The 22,853-nt window shown below is 34.1% G+C and overlaps 2 protein-coding genes across 3 annotated transcripts in view; both read right to left on the bottom strand.

The window, feature by feature from the left end:
* Nucleotides 1–1,973, bottom strand: part of ARL6 (ADP ribosylation factor like GTPase 6) — a 35,607-nt gene extending 33,634 nt beyond the window's left edge. For both annotated transcript variants that reach the window (XM_010358775.2, XM_030939909.1), the window contains exon 1: nt 1,522–1,973. The gene's annotated coding sequence lies outside the window, so the exon portion shown is untranslated. The remainder of the gene's footprint in view (nt 1–1,521) is intronic.
* Nucleotides 1,974–17,913: 15,940 nt separating this feature from the next.
* Nucleotides 17,914–22,853, bottom strand: part of EPHA6 (EPH receptor A6) — a 955,335-nt gene continuing 950,395 nt past the window's right edge. The window contains exons 17-18 of the mRNA XM_030938295.1: nt 19,049–19,198; nt 17,914–18,028 (exon numbers count right to left, since the gene is read on the bottom strand). Coding sequence (XP_030794155.1) covers nt 17,914–18,028; nt 19,049–19,198 — 265 coding nt within the window. The remainder of the gene's footprint in view (nt 18,029–19,048; nt 19,199–22,853) is intronic.

The raw sequence follows: 22,853 nt of genomic DNA, 5'->3' as shown, positions 1-22,853 counted from the left end.
GCCAAAAGGTGAGGCCTGTAACAGAACCACGTTTGTCTTTCCCCAAGGATAAGTTTGACCTTAGGTACTTCCATTTGTGCCACTTCAATCTACTTTTCTCCTTGTATTACAGATTCAAATCTTATTCAGCCCATTTCTTTAAATTACAGCTTAAGGACCAGCATTTGCAGACTCTATTTTAAATTAACCTTCTGATGTCATGAAGCAATTAACACATACCACTTAATTTCAAAATTTGCTATTACTCACTTCATTTACTGCGTAAACATATTGGTATAAATACTTATATCCTGTTCTCCATTTCATATAATTTAGAACTTATTTTTTTAAATACGACCACTTCTCACATTTTCCCCCCTCTAAGCATCTACTATAAAGCACTGTTTAAAGCCTGATGCTTGAATATTCATTTTTCTCAGTACCTTGTATTGTGACTTTCCATCACTTTTCCATGGATTATCACTTGATACTTGTTACTGAAATATTTTGGGGCACACAAATTAGAAGAGGAGGCAGTTTTTCTAAAAGAGGTAATCACATTTATTGAAATTGCTTTATAAACAACTATCATAGAGCCTTTAAACTTCTATGTTTCAAGTAGTTATAATTTTCCTTCCATAAGTTGACTTTCTGCATGCATAAATTAATAAAAGATAATTCAAGCTACTCAACGTTTATTTATTGTGTCTTAAGTGTGCAGTGAGAGATAAAGTTGTTTTCTGCAGCTTCCTACTCTGATAGCCATGATTCTCAACCCTGGCTGCACTCTGAAATCAATTGCTGAATCCAAATTTTTGAAATGAGATCAGGGCATCTGTAACTTTTAAAAGCTACCCAGTGTTTCTGGTGTGAAGTTACTATCGAGAACTACTGGCTTTCAGAATAAAGCTCAAACTTCCAAGCATGGCTTTTAAGGTTGTTCACAATCTGGCTCCAATCTTCCCTTCTTGTTTCTTATCTTACTGTAAACCCCTCTTTGCATACCAGCCAAATTCTCTTGGTTATTGTCTGACAGACTGTTTCCTAAAGGATTACACATTGCCAGAGAAGTCCAGAGGAATTAGGATGTTATCCACAGTTAACAGCTTAGAGGGTAAGCTGCAGAAACACAGTGGTAGCCCAGAGAAAACACCATGAATGATACTTAGTAAACTCTGTAAAGTGTTGATTGAAATGTTGCCTATTTTTATGACCCAAAATAAACATTCTTATTCGGCTTTCAGTTTTTGATGATGGAATTTAAATTACACTTACACACACACACACACACACACACACATACACCCCAAATACAGGGGTCTAAGTTGGGCATTGTTCAAACCCATTAACCAAACAAACATTCGTCCGAACCAGTTTAGTAAGTTTTCTATGGCCTCCCTTACTCACCTTCTTTTCTACTTCTCATACATTAGCAACAACTACGCGCGTGGTGTGAAAAACATGGGAAAGACCAAAGAGGAATTCTAAAACTGACGGAGGCAGAGGGTGGCGCTGGCTCTAAACCAGGGTTGAGGAGATTACCTGGTTTTTGAGGTTAGTCCGGAAGGCGCAGGAGCTGGTAACAGGAATGGACCCACTCGTATCGGTCTCTGGGATGGAAATCTGGTGCGAGGGTCCCTCAGCCTTCTTCTCTATGCCTACATGGGAAGGATGCCTGGTAATGAGCAAAGCCGCCTGCCTCTACAAGTTGGGAAAACCGGTAGCCTCTGCAGCAGCCTGTGCATCAGTCGCTGAGCAGGCGCCTTGGCAGGCACCGTTCCCTTGGCAACAGGAGCTTCTTCCGGCTGAAGCCACGCCTCCCCGGGGGTCTTGGCTATTCAGCCGTTGTGCTGTAGCTTCTGGGATTGAAGAGCTCCGGGAAACGGCCAGAGGCGCGCCGAGGAACTATACATTGAAGAAAAATGTGTGCACAGGTGGCAGGGTGAGCTGCCTATTTCCTGCGAGGAGCCGTGCAGTTCCCGGCGTAGCATGATGGGAGTTGTAGGCGCGCGCACAGCTTTCTGGGAAGCCTTTGGCGTGTGCTGCGTGTGCGTCCCTCGACCCTGGTCTTCCTGGGCATCCAAGGGACTGGCGCTCGGTGTGGCGCGGAGAGCGTCGTTACCAGGCACCAGCGTAGCGTGGTGGCAACGACTGCGAGATGCTACTGTCTCCCCTGGGGCAAGATGTGCGCCGGAGTTCCGCCTCTGCCCATCGCACTGACTCTCCTCTGGGCTCTGATAGGCCTCCCACCCTGAGTCCCTGTAGAGGTAAAACTGTTAATACAGGAAGGTAGAGGGGAGAATTGATGTAAAAAGTCAAAGGGCGTTATTCGGCCAAGAAAGTATGCCTGTACCCCTGCTTCTTAGTTGTCTGGTCTCCCGAAGAGATTTCCACCAGGCATAATCTCCTGTGAGTAGATTACGGTCTCCAGAATCAAATCGGCAGGTGCTTAGGAAAGGTATTAATAGTCAATACTTAAAGTTGGCCACCTTCTTAAATTGCACTTGAATTTTATAGTCATAGTCACAAATGGTCTTCAAATAGAAAATATTTAGGCATACCCTTCCCCACATCTTTTATTACTGCGTTTTCCAACGGACACATTACAGGTGCAATCATTTTAAAGATCTAGCCTTTCAATCTGCCCAACCCTACTAACCTCACCCTCAGTGAATGGCCTCATTCTTCAAACAGGGGTTTCTATGTCTTCATTTGTTTGTTTGTTTGTTTGCCATGGGTGTAGGATTTCTGACCCCCCACCCCTGCCTCCACCCCCACCCACACCGCCCGCGACCCTTTTCAACTAGTTAGTATTATGTTTATTGCACTACCTGTTCTTCCTGTCAATTCATTTGGCCTATTAAATGGACTACGAGGGTGCAAAAAGAGACTAGAAGGAATTATTTCAAAGTAATATGGTAGGGGGGACGGTTGTAAGCGTGTGATTATGGGGTGATTTATCTTTTGTCACTTCTCCAAATTTCCAAATGTAATTGTCATTTTTTACAGCGAAAAAACAAAAGCGGCTCTGGATTAGTGATTCTTGTTGAAAGACAAAACCAAAACAAAGACCCTATGGATGCATATCAACATACAAATGTCCTTGTAAAAATGGAATATGGAAATACATTCTTTCTGTATGGTCTTAACCCAATTTACCCTTCTCCGTGCTTCTATCCTCACCTTCAAAAATATAGTATTTATCTTATCAGGTAAATCTGAGTAGTAAAGAGATAACAGATATACAAATGTTTGGCACATATTTATTGTTCAATAAATAATGTCCTGTCTTCTTTTGTCTTGAGATTTTTATTGTGTAAACAAAATTGACCCAAACACTAACTGTAGTGGTTCTTTAACTTCTGAACTTCTGATCCTGAATGCATTGACAGGGAGGTGTTGAACACTTTTCTGTGTGCCTGGGTGTTGTGACTCACTTTTAAGAGATGGAAGCTAATGTGCTTGCAAACAATATAACATTTTTTTTTTTCTTAGCGATAGGTAGAAATATTATATTTCAGAAAACTTTCGTGGACAGACTCAAATTTTCCTGCCTGGAGTTGATATTTTCTGCCTCTAGGTTGAGTTCATCTCTTTTGGCTTAGTATGAAACATTAGGTGAAAACTGGAAATATAATGGACACATTGAGCATCCAGCTTTTCAGGAAACCAAGGCAGACAGATAATTCTTTTACAAGAATGTAGCTAGTCAAATAGTTATCTTAGATAAGTATAGTTGATAGATGGCTTATTATTAGAGATAAATGTTATGAAATAAAACAGTTAAATAATCTAGAAAAAATGTCAGCCTTGAAAATATTAACCTTAAAAAAACATAAAGGCAGCCAGGCCCGGTGTCTCACGCCTGTAATCCCAGCACTTTGGGAGGCTGAGGCAGGTGGATCACGAGGTCAGGAGTTCAAGACCAGCCTGGCCAACATAGTGAAACCCCATCTCTACTAAATATATAAAAATTAGCCTGGCGTGGTGGCACGTGTCTGTAATCCCAGCTACTCCAGAGGCTGAGGCAGGAGAATCACTTGAACCTGGGAGGCAGAGGTTGTGGTGAGCTGAGATTGTGCCATTGCACTCTAGCCTGGGCAACAGGGTAACACCCTGCACTCAAAAACAAAACGAAACAAAAAGCATAAAGGCTGGGCACAGTGGTTCACACTGTAATCCCACCACTTTGGGAGGCTAAGGCAGGAGGATCCCTGGAGGCCAGAGGTTGGAGACCCCATCTCTATTAAAAATAAATACATATAAATATTTCATATGGTTGAATCTGCTGTTTTGGTGCTTTGTCAACTGAAACTCCTCTCAAGAGTACATTCAGAGGCCCAGATACAATTGTTCTGCTTGATTTAAGAAGTTAGTTTGACTCTTTTCATTTTATTATGACAATAACAAGCTTTAAAAATGCTACGTGATTTCCTTAAAGCCACTTAAGATAACTATAACAGAAGATAATTTTAGGTACCTTCTCACCAGTTTTAATTTCAAACTGACTTAGAACTGTAGTAAGAAAATTATAAAAAATAAAAGAGTCAGATACAATGAACACAGCACTGTTCTGATTAATTCAGGATAATTTTAGCGTTATTTTCTCACCAGCAACTTTTAAAAGAATATAGATAATCCCTGATTTATAACTTACTGCAAGTTTTTGGTGTAAACTTTGGTTTAAAGCTGTGTTTCAACAGTTGATATTATGTATACCCTTTTTTCATTTGCAATTTCTATGCAGTACTGCCTCTGCAATGAACACTTAATTTGCTTGAATCTCACAAAATATTTTCCAATATAAAATTGCTACAAAAACATGTACTAGTTTTTTTATAGTGATTTCTGTGAATTTATGTCTAAACCTAAAGACATTATTTCAAAAATTTACAACTATGATTTCGCATCCAGAATTACTACATTATCTAAAGAGCATCTAGATTTATTAGACCAAAAAATAAATACATTAAATCTTCATACATAAAACAATACAAAAAAGTCACAAATTCAACCACCAAAACTGTAACTTTTATTTGCCAATAGATATTTTAATAAACAGGCTTACTCCATCTGTAAGACCCTGATAATCCCTCTTAGGAAATCATAGAAAAATAAAATACAATAATTAGTAGTTTGTACCTTGTACAAAAATCTTATTATGTTGCTCAGCAGGTAGTTTGCTAAACACCATATTCTTTCAGCAAATAGATGACATATGTTATGCAATTCACCACAAACAACCCCTCATATTGAGAGCTGAGCATTCTATAACACTATTAACTTGTAAGCATGCCAGCACATGAAAATTTACATGGAAAGTTATAATATTATAGTAGATCTTTTTAAAGATAAAAATAGTACCACCTTCAAAGAAGTCTGCACTACTTCACTGCTATAGTAAAGTAGATAATAGGTAGGATTGCAGTTCAATTATTAACACCTTTTTACGTTGTTTATCACTCTACCATATTGTGATTACAAGCAGAAAAGAGAACGTAGGCTGTGTCAGGAACCTGAGTGGAAGGCATATATTGAAGCTTTAAATGGTGATAGAATACTAAAGAGAAAAAACATAAAACAGTGCTATACTTCCTTATTCTCATAGATAAATCTTTTTCCCCTTTTGTAAGAGCAGATGGGTACAGAGTTAAATCCTTAATTAATAACAAATAGCTTCTTGACAAGTTACAAAGATGCTTTAAAAATCATATTCATACTTATAGGGAGGGAAACAATTTTTAGCTGTCATATTTTAGTCAAATATAGCTCTATCAGGGATTAAATATCTCAACCTAGACATGTTATCTAGGTATTTTATATAAATATGCTCTTCAGTTTTCATACACTTTAGGATTTGTGCTACAAAGATTTTCTAACATTTGGAGTGCACAGCAATTGTTGACATTGTCTACCATTTAAAATTTGATGTGGCCATTTAAATATTTAAAATGTTTAATCGAATACATATTTATATGTACATCTATATCTTTATATTTTTGGCTATGCTAGAACAGCAAAAAATGGAGAGCAATCTCATTCCATTATTCACAATCTAATTTGGCATCAAATCCAAATAATAATGCATCTTTAAATTCCAATATATCGAATTACAGACAACCTAGAGAGATGCATATACACACATAGACACATATATGTATGTATATGTGTATATGTATGTATATATGTATATATATGTATAGTATATATACATGTAGTATACATACATATACATATATACACACACATATATGTATGTCTCTCCAGAAATAAAGCACCAAGCACAATTAAAATATCACATTCTTCCTATAGGATAGAGAAGGGCACAATGAACAACCAACTATATTGCCCATGTGTTTTCCGTAAAGGACAGACGGCATTGATGTTTTCCATATGAAAACAAATAATTTTTACTAAAAGATTAGTTCCTGTTTGTCTTTTACAATTTATATGGGACCTCAATACCCTCCCAAATAGTGTTTGAAAAAAGTGACAGTTTGATCGTGCAATATACATCTTTCAGGATTAAGCTAATTTTAATTTTGATAGGCTTTGAATTATAACAGATTAGCTACAAAATGTTTCTGCCTTTTAATCTGTAATAGATGAAAATAAGGACAACAGTATTTATGGCATTGAGAAGTTCTCAATCTCTACATTATGGAAAGAAGGACTCTTGTCAGAGTCCTTGGAAACCACGGAATTCAAAGTTTCGGGTCTTCCAATAAGATGTCTCAAAAATATTTAGTAAATATGCCTTTAAAATATTTCATCAAATATATATTCACTGTCCTATTATCCAACTACTTACATATGTCTCCTCCAACCTATACGCCCTTCCCGTCCTCCATATTGGCTTTTATCTCATTATTGGTAAAATTAAAAAAAACTTACATAGTAACATCCTTCCCTTTCTACCACAAATACACCAACCTATCTGCACATTACACATTCTACCTTCCCTTTCAGTGGAGTTCTATATTCCCACACCTATCAAAAATGAACCTCCCTACTTACGCTCTAAATAGAAACCCCTCTCTCTCAAGGCCTTTGTTACAATTATCATTTATCTTGCATAATCAGTTTTCCCCTGTCTGCCAAGTCATTTTCATTAGTAGATAAATACGCTGTAGCATCCTTAAAAAACAAAGCAATTCCTTGACTTCCTTTCTCCAGCTATGATACTATTTCTCTTGCTCCCTTTAAATCAAAGCTTTTTGAGAGAGTTGTTTCTAGATACTGACTTCATCTTCTTCCCTTACATCTCTTCTTAATCCATGTCAGTTAGGATTTGACTCCACTATTTCATAGTTGATAGTTGACTCCACTATTTTCATAGTTGATGACCTTGACAAGGTCGTCAACAACTTCCATGTTGCAAAATCCCATGGACATTTATTTGTTCTAATCTTGACTTCTTAAAAGCATTTAATCTGGATGAGCAACTGCAATTCCTTTTTTCTAGCTTACTTTATACTCCATTTCTTCTGTTTAATTCTAAATATCTGCCTAACTATTAAACATTGGAATACCATAGAGTGCAATCCTAGGCCTACCTCTACAGGCTTTTCCTAGGTGCAAACTTTAAATAGCACGTATATACTGATGCCTTCCAAATCTTGAAGTAGTGAATCCACTACGTTTTTGCTTGAATTACTCCAGTAGCCTCATGCATATTGTTTAACCCTATCTCCTTCTCCTCTCTTTGCCTCATTTCAGAGTACCAAGAACACTGTTCTCTACTCTCCAACACTCCAAATTTTCGTTCATTAACTATTCCCCTCTGCTTGTAATTTCATTCATTAAATTTTCCCTCTGCTTGTAATGCTTTCCCCCCAAATCTTCTCATGGATGCTTCCTTCTTCCTTTTGAGATATCAGTTTAAATGCCATGTCCTTAGGGAAGATTTCCTCTACCGCTTAAAGGAGCCACAGACATGCTATGTTACATTTTTAATTATCAACACATCACTGTTTCTTCATTGTGTATCTTTATCACTAGAAGGCCAATTCCATGAGACAGGGGCTTTGCTTGTCTTGGTCACCATATATCCTCAATGCTTAGAACAGGACAAGGGTACATGGTAATAGTGTTCAATAAACAGTTGAATGGAGTGAATGGATTTACAGATAAACATATTTTAAAGATATGTCAGTGTGTGTATATATATACACAGATACACATATATACATATATGTGTGTGTGTGTGTGTGTGTATATGTATATACACACAAAATTTAGGAATTATACAATTTTGGACCAGTAAAGGAGACATGATCTTTAATTTGTTGTTGCTATGGTTATATTTGTTATATAGTTTAAAGAGGTTAACACTAAGCTTTGACTGATGTTTTTTATTGTTGTATTATAGATACCTTATTATTGCATTTAATGGTAGAGTGATCTAGGTTGTGGGGGGGGGAAACGATTATTTTGTTTTCACAAAGGTTTTTGGAAATTCTGAAGAAAATAAGCAGATTACATATAAATGGAGTAGCTTTTCACTCTTGTTTGAAGCATCCTATTTGGTAAGATTTTAAAAAGTGAATAAGCAGTAAGGAGTGAGAAGTAACTATAAAAAATATATGTTCTTTTTTTGAATTTATAACATCCAGTGGAGAATTTTCATTTTGTATTTCCATTCATGGGAAGCGTTTGCTTTCTCTAGCAAACTTTAGGGGATATCAGACTAATATTAAATAAAAGAAGAATAACTTCAAAAAGAATAACTTCTAGCCACTGTGCTATGACGCTGGGTTTCAACTTCTTTGAGAGTTGGAAACTTTCAAGCATAATGAGACTGAATGGAAATACAAAAAACACAATGGCTCTTTTTTAAAATACTTAAAACAACTGGAAAGAGAAGGCAGTCTTCTTGAAAGAATATAAGCATTTAGAGATCAAAATATATTATATCACATTAAATTAATATGTAAGTACTACATTTTAAGCATTGAGTATGTGTAAAATTAATATAATTGCTTAAAAAGATAAATTGATGCTAAAAGATGGTATCAAGTAAATTCCTTTTTTATGCATCTTGATATATACTATTTTTACATTTAATAATGGCAGGAAAAATTCTCTTTATTATCCTTGGGATAATTTATTAATATGTTTAAAGTGCTATGGCAGTCCAATATTCAATGTATTATTATTTGAACTTTCTGGCAAATTCTTTGATTATATATGTCTTGGAAAACAAAGGATTAATAATATGGAAATGTTAAGAATTTCGATGACTTGTTCTATTACTAAATATTTTTAAAATAAACTTTTTCCTATTTTTGATATTTTGATGAGATTTCTTTCTAATTTTATATATCAATACCTATTTTAACAACTATTAGTATACTCATTTATATTAGAGATTCCCATCCTTGAAATGCACTTTAGTTTCAAAATTACCAGTAAGAGTACTATGACATACTTTTTATTCACTCTTTTCTAACAGTTTTTAAAATGAGGTAACAATTTTAAAACAAACTCCTCTTTGAACTGTATTACCTTTAGTGTTTTCCTTAATTTTAGTGGAACTTAGTCTGTTGCCATGTTCTGCCTTCTTTCTTTGCCTCTGATTTTTCAAAAAACGAGGTTACTATAGCAGGTATTCCATAATTGACATTTTAAGAAACAAAGACTGTTAAAAATTATTCCTTCAAAATTCAAAATTAAACTGTCAAAGTTTTCACTGTACACAAAATTAAAAATAAGTATAATTTATGTAAAATATACCAAAGATATTTATATTCTGTATATATTCCATGTTTTTCAATGTCACAATCCAAGGTGGAATGTGATTAACCAAATGAATAATAATGTATCCAAAATCAAGCACACACAGTAGTCTTTACATCAGCTGCTACTCATGTTCATATTTGTTAACATTGCTCAGGTATTGTGTCCTGCTCCCTCCCCAAAATGCTCCCATTTCACATTTTGATTTTTTTTACTCTAAGAAGCCTAAAAACCATAAAATTTTATCAAAGCTACATTTTTTTGGTAAGAACAAAATGAGATTTTTGCATAGTATGAATATATTAATACATTTTTCTTTGAAGACATATCTAGCATGGGAAGAAAGAGTACATTAAAATAAATTCCAAACCTCAATGACAAACATTTATACACATTAAATCTTACTTTCCATGCAGAGCAGCAATTTAAAAAAGCCCCAATCATTGTTTATTAACTGTATGTGATATTCGGCATTGTCTTAAAGATACTTTGAGGATATTGCAGTAATAACTCCTGATAATATACCAAGGGATATTTAAATAAGTTCAATGTAACAATGTGCACATCAATCACATTGACAGAATAAAATAGCTTGTTCAGTTACAAGTTTGTTAGCAAATTATTGGCCATTGATTTTTGTTATAGAGCTTCTAAAGACTACAATTTTGAGCAGACTTATTTTGAAGACAAAAACAATATGGTAATAAATAAAGCATGCACAGTTAAGAAAAACTTCCTCATGACTTTAATAATTATATTACTAGGTAGATGAGAATTCTAAAGATAGCAAAAGTTACTACTTTGAAAAATGAACTAATATGAATAATTATATTATGGCTTCTCTAATTAAGTGAATGAAGATGTGTTTAAATGTAAATTTAACAAAAGCGATTTCTATCTAAATGCACACAGTTCATCCTACAAATTACTAAAGGTAGAAAAGAGATTTTTAATTATAAAAGCAGTGGAAGAGGACATTTTACATACAGTAAAAATCTTAAAAGTGTAGTGTTTGCCCATCTTTACAAATTAGCATTCTTCCCCCATCCTGATTTTGAAAAATTAAATGATATTGAGTCTTTATAGAACAGAGTCAAATTAAGACTGTTCTAAGAATGAGCTACAAATGTGGAAAAACTTGTAGAGAAATGTTCACATCAATTTGCTTCTCGTGTAAGCTCATATTTAACTCATGAAACAAAGATATCTAGCCTCAGTTACTAATACCTAAATATACAAATTGAATGGAATATACAAAAAATGATTTTTATATCCTTGGAGTTTTCTCTATAATAATGTATTATTTTGGGATAATGATAGTTCTTACTTCAGTGAGGAATAATGAGATGGAGACCCTGTTACAAACTAAATAGGAAACCTGAATTAGAGTTGTCCTCCTTTTATTATTTTGTAGAGCACCCTGTCTATACTTGTATCTCAGTTGTTCTGATTTGTTGAGCTTATAACTTATTATCTAACCAAAAATGAGTTTATTATGACAATTTAAAAATGGCCAGGGGTCACAAATAATGCAGAAAATACAGGTAAGAACAGTTTTACTTGAGGGAAGATTTTCACTGATTCTGATACTTTTTTAATTTACAAGTCCTGAGAAGATTGTATTGTTAATTTTTACCTTATTTTTTAATTAAATGTAGAAGCCACATCTTTATTTAACATTTAAGAGCTATTTTTCCTCCTCATCTGTCAAGTGATTTTTCTTTAATACCTTTGTTATTCTTAGGAATGAATTAGTTGCGTCTAAGGGTAATGGAATTCTTCGAGACTTTCTCTATAATGAAACAAAAAGTTCTCTTAATGCTGTAGAGATTTGTTACTTTGATTAATCAGTGTGAACGTTCAAGCAAGAACTTTTCCATGTTTCGTTTAAAAGAAAACTTTGAGGCCGGTCCTGTAATCCCAGCACTTTGGGAGGCCGAGGTGGGTGGATCACGGAGTCGGGATATCGAGACCATCCTGGTTAAACACGGTGAAACTCCCTCTGTACTAAAAATACAAAAAATTAGCCGGGCATGGTGTGTCGGGCGCCTGTAGTTCCAACTTCTGGGGAGGCTGAGGCAGGAGAATGGCGTGAACCCGGGAGGCGGAGCTTGCAGTGAGCCGAGAACGTGCCACTGCACTTCAGCCTGGGCGACAGAGCGAGACTCCATCTCCAAAAAAAAAAAAAAAAAAAAAAAAAAAACCAGAAAGAAAGAAACTTTGCTTTCAATGGGACAGTGCAAAAATCACTTGATGTTACTGAGATATACAAACTTTGTAGTTGACAGATTCCTTTTTAAAAGGTAAAGTTTATTCATTTTATAGTGCTTTGCCTCCCTTAGTAATTGAAAAGTTTTCTTTTTTTCATTTTAAAATGTAATTTTGGATTGACACTGGCTACCTAAACAAGTTCCAAATATATTGTAAAATCTCAAAAAGTAAATGCTAATAAAACAAAAACTCTTTTGAATTAAGAGCAAAGAGCCCAAGTCTTTCCATTAAGATATAAATGTTCTCGCCTGGCACAGTGGCTCATGCCTGTAATCCCAGCATTTTGGGAGGCTGAGGCGGGCGGATCACCAGAGGTCGGGAGTTCCAGAACAGCCTGACCAACATGGAGAAACCCCGTCTCTACTAAAAATACAAAATTAGCCGGGCGTGGTGGCGCATGCCTATAATCCAAGCTACTCAGGAGTCTGAGGCAGAATTGCTTGAACCTGGGAGGCGGAGGTTGTGGTGAGCCACGATTGTGCCATTGCACTCCAGCCTGGGCAACAAGAGTGAAACTCCACCTCAAAAAGACAAAAAAAAAAAAAAAAAAAAAAAAGATATAAATGTTATTTTTTATACATTTTATGTAAACTCATTGTTAATTTGAAGCTAATTTATTACTCAGAAAAAGATGATTTGTTAAAACATTTTTGTGACCTGTATCTTTTTCTGGATCTTTTACGTTTTTTCCAATACATGTATATTATGCCACAACCACTTATAACAAGAAAAGTTAATTTTTATCCTGAGAAATCTTTGATACATCTCATCAGTACTTTTTTTTTAAGTTAACAGTAAGAAAAAGATTGAGTGTTTACTTTTACACAATATAAGATGTTTCTATCATTTCACTTCGTAATATGTTATAGTCAGGAGTAATCGTCTATGTCCCCTGTTAAATGGATGGAGTTGAAAGGATTTTATGCTACCCCTGCAGTTCATACCTATTATTATGTTTACTAGGACCAGTGAATAGGCTTGAACAAGAGATCACTCCAGAATTGCTCTTGAAAAAAAGGCTGATGTTTTCTAACAGGAGGCACTTTTGAGGTAGTGAATCCATATTCGAACTGACAGGTATGCTACCAGACAATAAAAATCTGTGACTCCTGATGAGGATCAATTCTTAATGAGAGAAATTGTTTTAGAGAACCCAGGATGCATGCTTCCCCCTGCCAGAGGGATTATGGGGTGTTTGGGAAGAATACTATGAGAACTTGAGGTCCAAAATATCTTTCCATTTGAATTGGAATTGCAAATCCAATTCACACTGGACGAAGTTCCTATTTATTTCTTTATATTCTATGGAAAGTGCTATTCCCCACTGACATGGCAACCAGAGCAAACAAAGCAAATAAAACTCTAAATTTTAATGAGTTACTTGAAGACAACGACAGCACAGCCAAACTTATCTTTGTAGTAAAATTTTGTGCATATAGGAGATATTCCTTAGATACTTGTTAAGCTGAACTAGATAAAATCCATAATGTCTTTGCGGAACATTATAAAGATTGAAAAATTGTTGAAAATGTTGCTCATAAAAACCAAAAGTTAGGTTGTTTCAGTACCTTGTATTCTGGTGGAAGAATACCATCCATTTAACCCAGTGTACTCCTCTACCTTTTGGAATCTTCACATTAAAAAATATTAAAATATTTGTTGATTGAATGTACAGTAATATGAGTCTCTTCTACTTCATGGAATTTGAGATTGGAAAAGTTAAGATGCTCATACTAAAAGAAGTAATACGTATGCTTCATCTCTTTGATATATACAGACATGGACACCAACTGTGAGTTTACATTAACAGATATTGATCTTAAGATACTATTTTTTAAATTAATAATAAACTTCCTTAGTTAAAGCAATTGAAAAGGATCATCATCATCCATTTCAAAATTACTTTCCAAAGAACTTGATTTCAAGTTAAGGAAAAGCCAGAACTCATATCCTCTTGAGTACAAATGTTCTCAATTACGTGATAGAACCCAGCATATTACAGCTTTTGCAACATTCCCCTGCCCCAAGTCTCTTCTAAGGAGATCTGTACAATCTTTTCAGATTTGTCGGGCTACCTTTTTTTATGCTGATCGGGATAATGTGTGATGTGATAGAAGCTGAGAAAGGAACAAAAAGATAGGATGGGGGAATTAAAAACAGGGCTGAGAAAGTTTTAGAAAATTTAATAAAAGAGGAGAAAAGAAAGAACTAGTACAGTGAAAATTATGAGATGAGAGATTTAACTGACTGCCTTGTAGAGCAGAAATTTGATAGGAAAATACACCAAAACACATTTTTAAGAAATGTGGTTGGGTGATATATAAAACAATTCATTCTTCACCATCTCTTCTGAAGAGCTTCTTTAGAGCCTTTGCTTTTCAAGGACCGGATTTGGATTTGTTTTCCATTCAAGGGCTGAGATAGGTTTTAAAGCTATTGCTGGAAGGTAGTTTTATTCAGGTTATACTTTGATAGATTTTAAAGAGCAATGCCGAGTGAAATAAGATGTTTTATTTTGATATGGAATGTAGAACATTTATCACCAGTTATAACTCAGTGCAGAAGTGCTATAATTCTTGATTCGTGTTAAACCAGATGAATTTTGCAATTTGATTGCTTTCTTTGAAATGATTTAAATACCTTATCTCTCTCCTTGATTGTACATGTTTTTATTTTTTTTCCCAAATATGCCTTCTACTATGAGATAGTGAGTTCACTATAGACTGAAAATTGACCATCTAGAAAATAAAATGAAAATGATTTTTTGACTGTCTGGTTTTAAATTCCAAAACACCCCCTCAGTAGCATAGATCAAGACATTTAAAATAAAGTAATTATATGAGTCTATAGGCATATTTTAGGTATCAAAGTTATTCCTGAAGACTCATGATTTATGGAAATTACTTATTTTCTTTTTATAATTAAGTTTTATGCTTTGCATATTAAACAGATTTAATTACCTAAAATGTACACTAGTAAGTCTTAAAATGTTTCATGTAAAATTTTCAAATGAATTTGGCATTTTAACTGTTAATATTCCTCGGATCATGGGGTTCATGATTGGTAGGCAGTAAATAATATCCTTATATTTTAATGTTTCTGTTTAATCTTGCACACATATTTCAATCTTGCTGTAACCATGATGAAGTTCAAAGTTTCATTTAAGATTATCATGCTTACAGTTCTGAAAAATAAAAATATAATTTAAAAGGAATTTTGAAGGAGATACGGGGTGAGAGACAAAGCAAAAAGGTAGTTTTATGATACTATAGAAAAGATGTTAGGGAAAGAAAAAGTAAGTACAAATTAACCAGATGTAGAATAGCATCATCAGACATTTTAAAAGAAAAAATTCTTATCAGACAACTTTAATCTTGCAATCACTGAATGCTCATCCCATAGAAGTTTAAATAACTTAATAGAATTTATTTCAAGGTACACAGATGGTGCTGACAGAGTCCTGTGGAAGACCATATTATTCTATTTCTTATTTTTCTAAATACCTTTTTTGTATTATAAAAATAAATATATGATTAATAAATTTAATCTGTTTTACATCTGTTTTTATTTAATATATATTTGAAGATAGGTAAATATGGAAATTTTATATTTCTTCTAAATGTATCCAGATTTGTGTAAATGTATCAAGCAAACTGCAGATAGTCTATGAGTGATGCACAACCATGCAGGTTGATGGCTAGAAAATGTGGCTAGCTATATCTGGCATACTTACTTAAAAAGTGATGGATTTCCCATCGACCCCCACCTTTTTTTTTTTTTTTTTTTTTGTATATTTTAAGAAGTACCTAAAGACTTTTCCTTCTAGCTTTGCTTTACACATTTGTTTTGAAATGAGAAGGATGAAGCTGTGGTAGGGAAAAATCAGGAGATAAGTCAGCAAAAGAAAATATGTAGAAGGGTCTAGTATAATGGGTCAATCAACAAAATCTAAATATAAGAAAAAATGGCCGGGCTCCGTGGCTCATGCCTGTAATCTCAGCACTTTGGGAGGCCGAGGCGGGCAGATCACTTGAGGTCAGGAGTTCGAGCCTGGCCAACATAGTGAAACTCCGTCTCTACTAAAAATACGAAAATTAGCCAGGCATGTTGGCAGGCATCTGTAATCCCAGCTACTCGGGAGGCTGAGGCAGGAGAATAGCTTGAACCCAGCAGGCGGAGGTTGCAGTGAGCTGAGATCGCGCCATTGCACTCCAGCCTGGGCAACAAGAACAAAACACCTCTGTCTCAAAAACAAACAAAAAACAAAAAACAAAAACAAAAACAAAAAACCCAAACAGGGTCCTTTATTAAAAAACAAACAAAAAAACACTACTATGACAAAAAATGAATTTAGATAGGAATTTGTCAATGTGGGTAGGGCACCATTATCACTGAGATCCAATAAAAGCTAATTTATTAAATCAGTATCTTTAGACAACCTACTCTGTTTTTTTCCCTCAACACATTTTACTTACTCTTCCACCTAAAACAGTAATCATTTTTTTTAGTTTTACAGGGAGCAGCTGATTTTATAATTTAATTTGTTCATAAGATATAGCACTAATTTGATAAGCCAACTCAGCTTAAATCACTTAAAATATGTATTTACCTCTGTTTTTTAAGCCTCTCAGAAGATGATGACAACAACATATCTTAGCTGTGTTCTCATTTTTATGTAACTGTATGTTGGACCCAGGTTGACACACTATGCTCATGTGTAAGATCTGTTTACTCCTTGGAGTATTCATACTTATTTCTTAGAAGGTTTGGAAAAGAGCTCAGCATGTTCATGTAACTTATTTTTGCAAAGAAAACATAAGAACGCTTCAACTTGCAAAATGCATCGATACCAAATGGTCAGCTAAGTATGTTTATTTCCTTGGGCCACCATGTATCTATCATAAAGTTCTGTTTAAATTAAATTAATAATTTTACATTAAATCTAAGGGTATAATCTAATGTATTTTATTCAAAGCAATTCTACTGAGAATGACTAATTTTCTCAGTGCTTTGATAATTGCTTTTGCAAATTTGTGACAGTGCACAAAGGGAATAGTCATGGGTTTATCCCAAGCTTTTCTCTATGAAAGCCATTATTAGATCAATGAAGTCACTCTTGGTCTTTCCAGGAGTGGTCTTCATAAGGTAGTAGAGAAATATACTACAGTTAGTAAAAAATAAATAAATAAATAAAATTAGAGATGAAAAGCCTTTAAACTACCACCTACTATGAAATATGTGTGACACTATAAAGTTAATTTTTTAAAAATTGACAAACCCAGCCTCAGATGATTTATAAACACAGTATTTTTTTCTCTCTCCCTAATAACCCCCTTCTCATCATAGTCATACCTCACAAAAATTCATTACATGATATCACTGGTCATTTCTGCAAATAATTCTAAAAATATCAGGCACCAACAGTTAAACTATTAAAAAGTAAATTAACAATACAACCAATAGAGCTGAATATAATTATCTAAAAATGAAACATTTATGTCAATTTGGAAGCTACTTGATCACAAAACATGAAAGAAAGGTTAACTAGTTCTTTCTCATCTACCATCAAACTCTACATACATCACTAAGGAAGCCCCACCTGGATAAATTTCTTTAGATTAAGTCCGTGAACACTTCCCATATACTGCTTATACAAACTTACACATCCATGCTGAGTTATTTACCATTGCGTAGCGATAATCTGCAGTGGGCCAGGGTTTTACTTGCAGGTTATTCAGAGCGGATTTATGTAGCATGATTTTAAAATCCTGGTTGGAAGCATAAACATAAGGTGTGTGCCTATTGTCTGAACAGAAGACTGCAGTTTGTGAAGTGATGTTTGGAGAATCAGAAGAGAGACTAGTAGAGAGGATATCGTTCATTTTAGAAACGCCGAGGCACAAAACACAGGTGCTTGTAGTACTTTCATACATGAAATCCCTTCTCCTGTATGTGCATCATGTGTAAACGTAAAGTCTGTATACTGCTGACTATTCGTCTCTGGTGTCCAATGAGTATGACTCCAATTCTTCTAATGTCACTGAGAGAGAGGAGAGCGAGAGCAAGAGCGAGAACAAGAGAGAGAAAGAGAGAGAGAGAGAGATACAGAATATGAACATTTAGATCTGATAAGCATGTGAGATAAAATGAATATGTAAATATTTAAATAAGCACCCTGCCACAGTTGCCAAAAAACGGTGTGGCTTACTTGTTAAGCAGAGATTTAGATGAGCAGGAAAAGTTTGTTCCTTTTTTCCTTTTCTCTGGATCCACAGAATGCGTAAAGTTAATCTCAGATGTAACAATATGTATTTTTCAATTTTATACACAGGTACTTATGTAATATTCAGATATTTCATAGGTGTAAAGGCTGTATAATTTAGGTAATGCTATACATTTGCAACAGTATTAGCAAAACGGTGAGTATGTAGGATGGAGGGTATAATGTGAACTCCATTTGATTTCTCATGGGTTTTTGATATCTGGAAAAATTGCCCTTATGTTGTACTGTATGAAATGTTGTACTGTATGAAATTGCCATTACTGTCGTAAAACAATGGCACTTTAATATGGTTCAACCTAACCATTTAGTCTTTTAAGCATATGTTAAATATTTTCATTGCATGTACGCAAAGGACAATCTTTGAGATGGTGGAAAATGGTTGACCATTATAATATCTAGAAGGAGCTCTGAAAATGACGTGATCATATTGCATTAATTTGATGAAGGTAATAGGAATTGATTATGCAATATTAATATATGTGAGTAAAATTTGCCAAGGTAAAATTAAGTTGACATAAAGTCTATGATTTGGATGAGAGTAACATGCATTTTAGAAAACATTTAAAATATTTTAAATAGCTATTTGAATTAAATATATTCTTTCAAAGAATAATAGTTAAAAGTGTAATGTCCAACTTTCACTAGAATGATAGTCAGAAATGGTGAGAAAATACTTGGAAATTACCTACTAGCCTAAGGAAAGGTGTTCTTGATACAGCATTTGAACATATAATCCCCAGGGCATCTAGTTACAGTAATAACCCCAGTATCACTTACTCAATGCTCATTCTTGAAATCAGGTCAAAAGTTGTAAACCCTGCTGCCATGAAGTTATTCTTGTATTGCCCCATCTTTATAGAATCTAGCCAGTCACCAACTGTGACAAATAAAGGATATTCTGGAACTTCACCAGGGGACTCTGGCATTCTGTAAGAAAACAAAACAAAGCAAAGCAAAACAAAACAAAACAAAACAAAACAAAACAAAACATGGAGAGCATTTAAAAGCCAAAAAAAGCATGAATCATGGAATTTTCTTTTTCCTTTTACAGTACTCTTACATCTAATGTTTTCTCCATTTAAAAGCCTCTGATTTTCTATCTTATTGAAATCAATCACTTTAAAAAATTATTTATCAAATCAGTGACTTATCTGGTGGAACACTTTTGCTTTTTGTGCTTTTTGCTACTACGACTGGGCCTTATATTGATTTTTTTTTCTTTTTAATTTTTTCATGACGGATCTTGAGAGAACTCACATCTTGCTATCCCCCTTCTTCTTATACTTTTTTCTCTTGCATAAAATTGTGTTTTGAAACTTAAGGAATAGCCCATCCCTTGTCCCCACAAGGAGAGTAACTAGCCACAGGATGTTCATTCTTCCCCTGTCTGACCTACCCCTGAATCCATGTCCTTTTCTACATTTGCTGTGATAGTTCTTCCCCTTCTTATGGTGAATTCATTGATCAAACTTCCATTTATCTGTTCTCAAACATTCAGTAATAATTTATCATTTGTTAAAATGTAATTTTTATTGTCATAGAGTTCTATTGCATGAATAAGATTTACACCCATACAAGCATAGGGTAATGTCCCCAATGCACAGATATTAATAAGACACAAAACAACACAAAATCAATGTTAGGTTGGGTTAACAAGGCAACGATATAGCAATCTTTATTTTTGTTTCTCAGATCTGATGCAAGGGGCAGTATAAAGGTATTACTTTGGAAAGGCTAGGGTATACATGTGCTTATATATACATACACATATTTATATGCAATATATATGAAATATATATAATAGCTTAAGTCAGAGAGAATAAAAACAGAATTAATCTTATAAATTATGGTAAAAGTAACTCAGAATTGTGTATTTAAGCCATTCTGACAATAAATTGTATTAGTTTCTTTACATAATTACATTAAAATACACATTAAAATATTTTGCATTTTTAAAAAAATACTTGGTAGTAAAAGTGCTTTTATACTAATAAATGTGTTACTAAAGCTCTAGGGTAATAAATATATCATTTAAAGAATTCTTAGATCTGTAATTTATATTAACTAGTAAAGCAGTAACAATCTTTTAAAAAAGTTTAGTGTTTGAGTTAAATCTACATATTCTAAGTAATGAAAAACTTCCTTATTAGAAGTGAATCACTGAGTTATTTTTATTGGAATATTGAAATTAGTCCACCTTTCATTTACTTTGTTTTTAAAGTTTTATAAAGTTAAAGAATGAAAGAATGTACAGAGACAAGTAGAAGCATCGATTTTAAAGTTCATATTTGGACTATTTTATCAAAATATTTTTACCATTCACATTTGAACTACTTCAGCTTTAACTAGCAATTGATAAGCTACAAGCACACATGATTAAACCATGTGAAGTAAGAATTCCCCTACTGTGAAGCAGAAGGGCATATACATGCTATATAACCCTGGTGTTGTTCTACTAATAATATGGGAATTAGGTCCTAAGGTTAATACCTAAGGTAAAAACTGTAATTCCCTAACCATTAAAATTACCCTTAAAAATCCTTTAAATCAGCCTAAAGTCACTAGGACCCAAGTCTTTTAGGAGCACAAGTTGTATATGGTACAACTCCTGAAGATTCTGAAAGGTGCCCTTGGAATTCAGCATAAAGTCCCTATTAAAGGCCTACAATTCATTTATTTGGTTTTCCTTTTTATTACTACATTGACCTACCTTTTTCTAAACTGAGGTCTAGCTGAAGGTGGAGGTGGGGTGAACAGAGATGACAGGGTGGGGTTGTACTCTTTATGTATGATTGGAATTAACATAAATTAAATGCATATACCTTGTGATTGATTACACTGTACTCTGTATTGGGTCTGGTTATCCTTAACAGTGACTTCTGTCCTTTTTAACACTACTCAGTTCCATTACATTTTCTATTTGGAGGCTGTTAAGCTGCATTCTTTTCTCCTGTACTACAGATTGCAATGTTATTTTGATTGTGGACTGTTTCATTTTAATTAACAACAAAATGATTCATGATTTGACCTAAAACAAAGGTCAGTCATGTCGAAAGATTGGAAAGCTATCATAGCATCTACCAGCAAATACTTGAATTGTTGCTATATTTATTTAAAGTTTTCTAGAGGTGTTTATGTTAATGAATATCGTCAAATAAAAATTCATACGTAAAACACAAAATAATAAAGGTCTCCGTGGCAAACAGAGTGAAGCAGATTTTTAAGTTGTAGTGTTTCTCAGAGTCTTCACTGCTCTAATGTGCATTGTAAATATGTAAGAGAATTCAGAATAGTTTCTATATTATTTTTCTAAATTATTTGACCAGCTTCAGGGGATATACCGTACTTCACTGGCCAAGAGGTTAAATATCAAAATGACCAGGATATCCTTGTTGCTTGTTAACATAAATAAAATCACATGTTAGAAAATTGAATGTCCTATTTCAAAATAACGTGACTCTCATATCTTTGAAATACTTGTCAAAGTAGTTTGTTAAAACTGAACAAAATTAAAAGAATGTATTAAAGTGACTTTCCCTTCATACTCCTATGTCATTCTCGATGCACCGACATAGTCAGATGACTTCTACTTCTCTCTCCCGAGATAACACTGGAATAACTCTTGAAATTTCATGATTTCATATATTTGGTGAGTGGAAATGTAACTTGCTAATTTTATGTCCTTAGTATAAAAGGTCATGGAAGGACATTCTGTATATTAAATGACTTAAATAGCCTATTTCCCTTGTTGAAAAGCATCTACTGTTTGCTTCCAGAATGCTTCAATACCATAATTCCCTTTCTCTCCACACATCTTCAGTGACCTAGTTACTCTTTGGCCTTTATACGACTGCCTTGGCAGTTGATTTAGTAAGGTCAGGGTTCCCTCATTGTTCACAGTCACTGTGCAATAACTTTTCTTTCACCTTATCTTCTAAGGAAGTTGAAAAATGTTGCTATTTTCTGGCTTCGAGGGCTTGGTACCATTATCCTCACATGAATTCTCTGGAATATTACCTAATAAACAATAATGCCCTTTCTTATCAAACATGTACAAGGATACATTTAGTGTGCTATTTGCTGAGCATGTAGAAATTTGTGCTATTTGGTGATTAGTGAGTACTGCCCACCTGAGAAGTATCTTTACAGCAAAACCTGCAGCTCACATTTAAAAAAAAAAACTTATTGTAGAATAGAAGGTCAAGGATCAACTTTTTCCTCAGAAAAATGAGAATAGGCCTAGAATTAGGAAATTTCAGGTATAATGATGGTCAATTTAGATAATAGGGCTGGAGCATAGGTGTTACAGGTAATGTTACAGTTTAGTAATAAATATAAAATTTCAATACAATAAAATATGTTAGAAAATGAATAGCTCTGGTAAGAGTCCAAAAGATTTTACTCTAATGAGTCCTTTGAGTTCACAATAGTGCTAGCATTTTAACTTAGAAGTTCCTTAGATGTGTCATCAATGTATATCAATACTACCATTAAAAGGCAAGAAGTGTTTTATCCTCAAAGTTTTCCATGTTTCATATTCATCATATAAATATATAACAGTAATGGACATACTAAAATGATT

Source organism: Rhinopithecus roxellana, chromosome 1 (assembly GCF_007565055.1).
Source record: "Rhinopithecus roxellana isolate Shanxi Qingling chromosome 1, ASM756505v1, whole genome shotgun sequence".
Classification (NCBI taxonomy): Eukaryota; Metazoa; Chordata; class Mammalia; order Primates; family Cercopithecidae; genus Rhinopithecus; species Rhinopithecus roxellana.
This window is presented reverse-complemented; position numbering and strand designations above follow the sequence as displayed.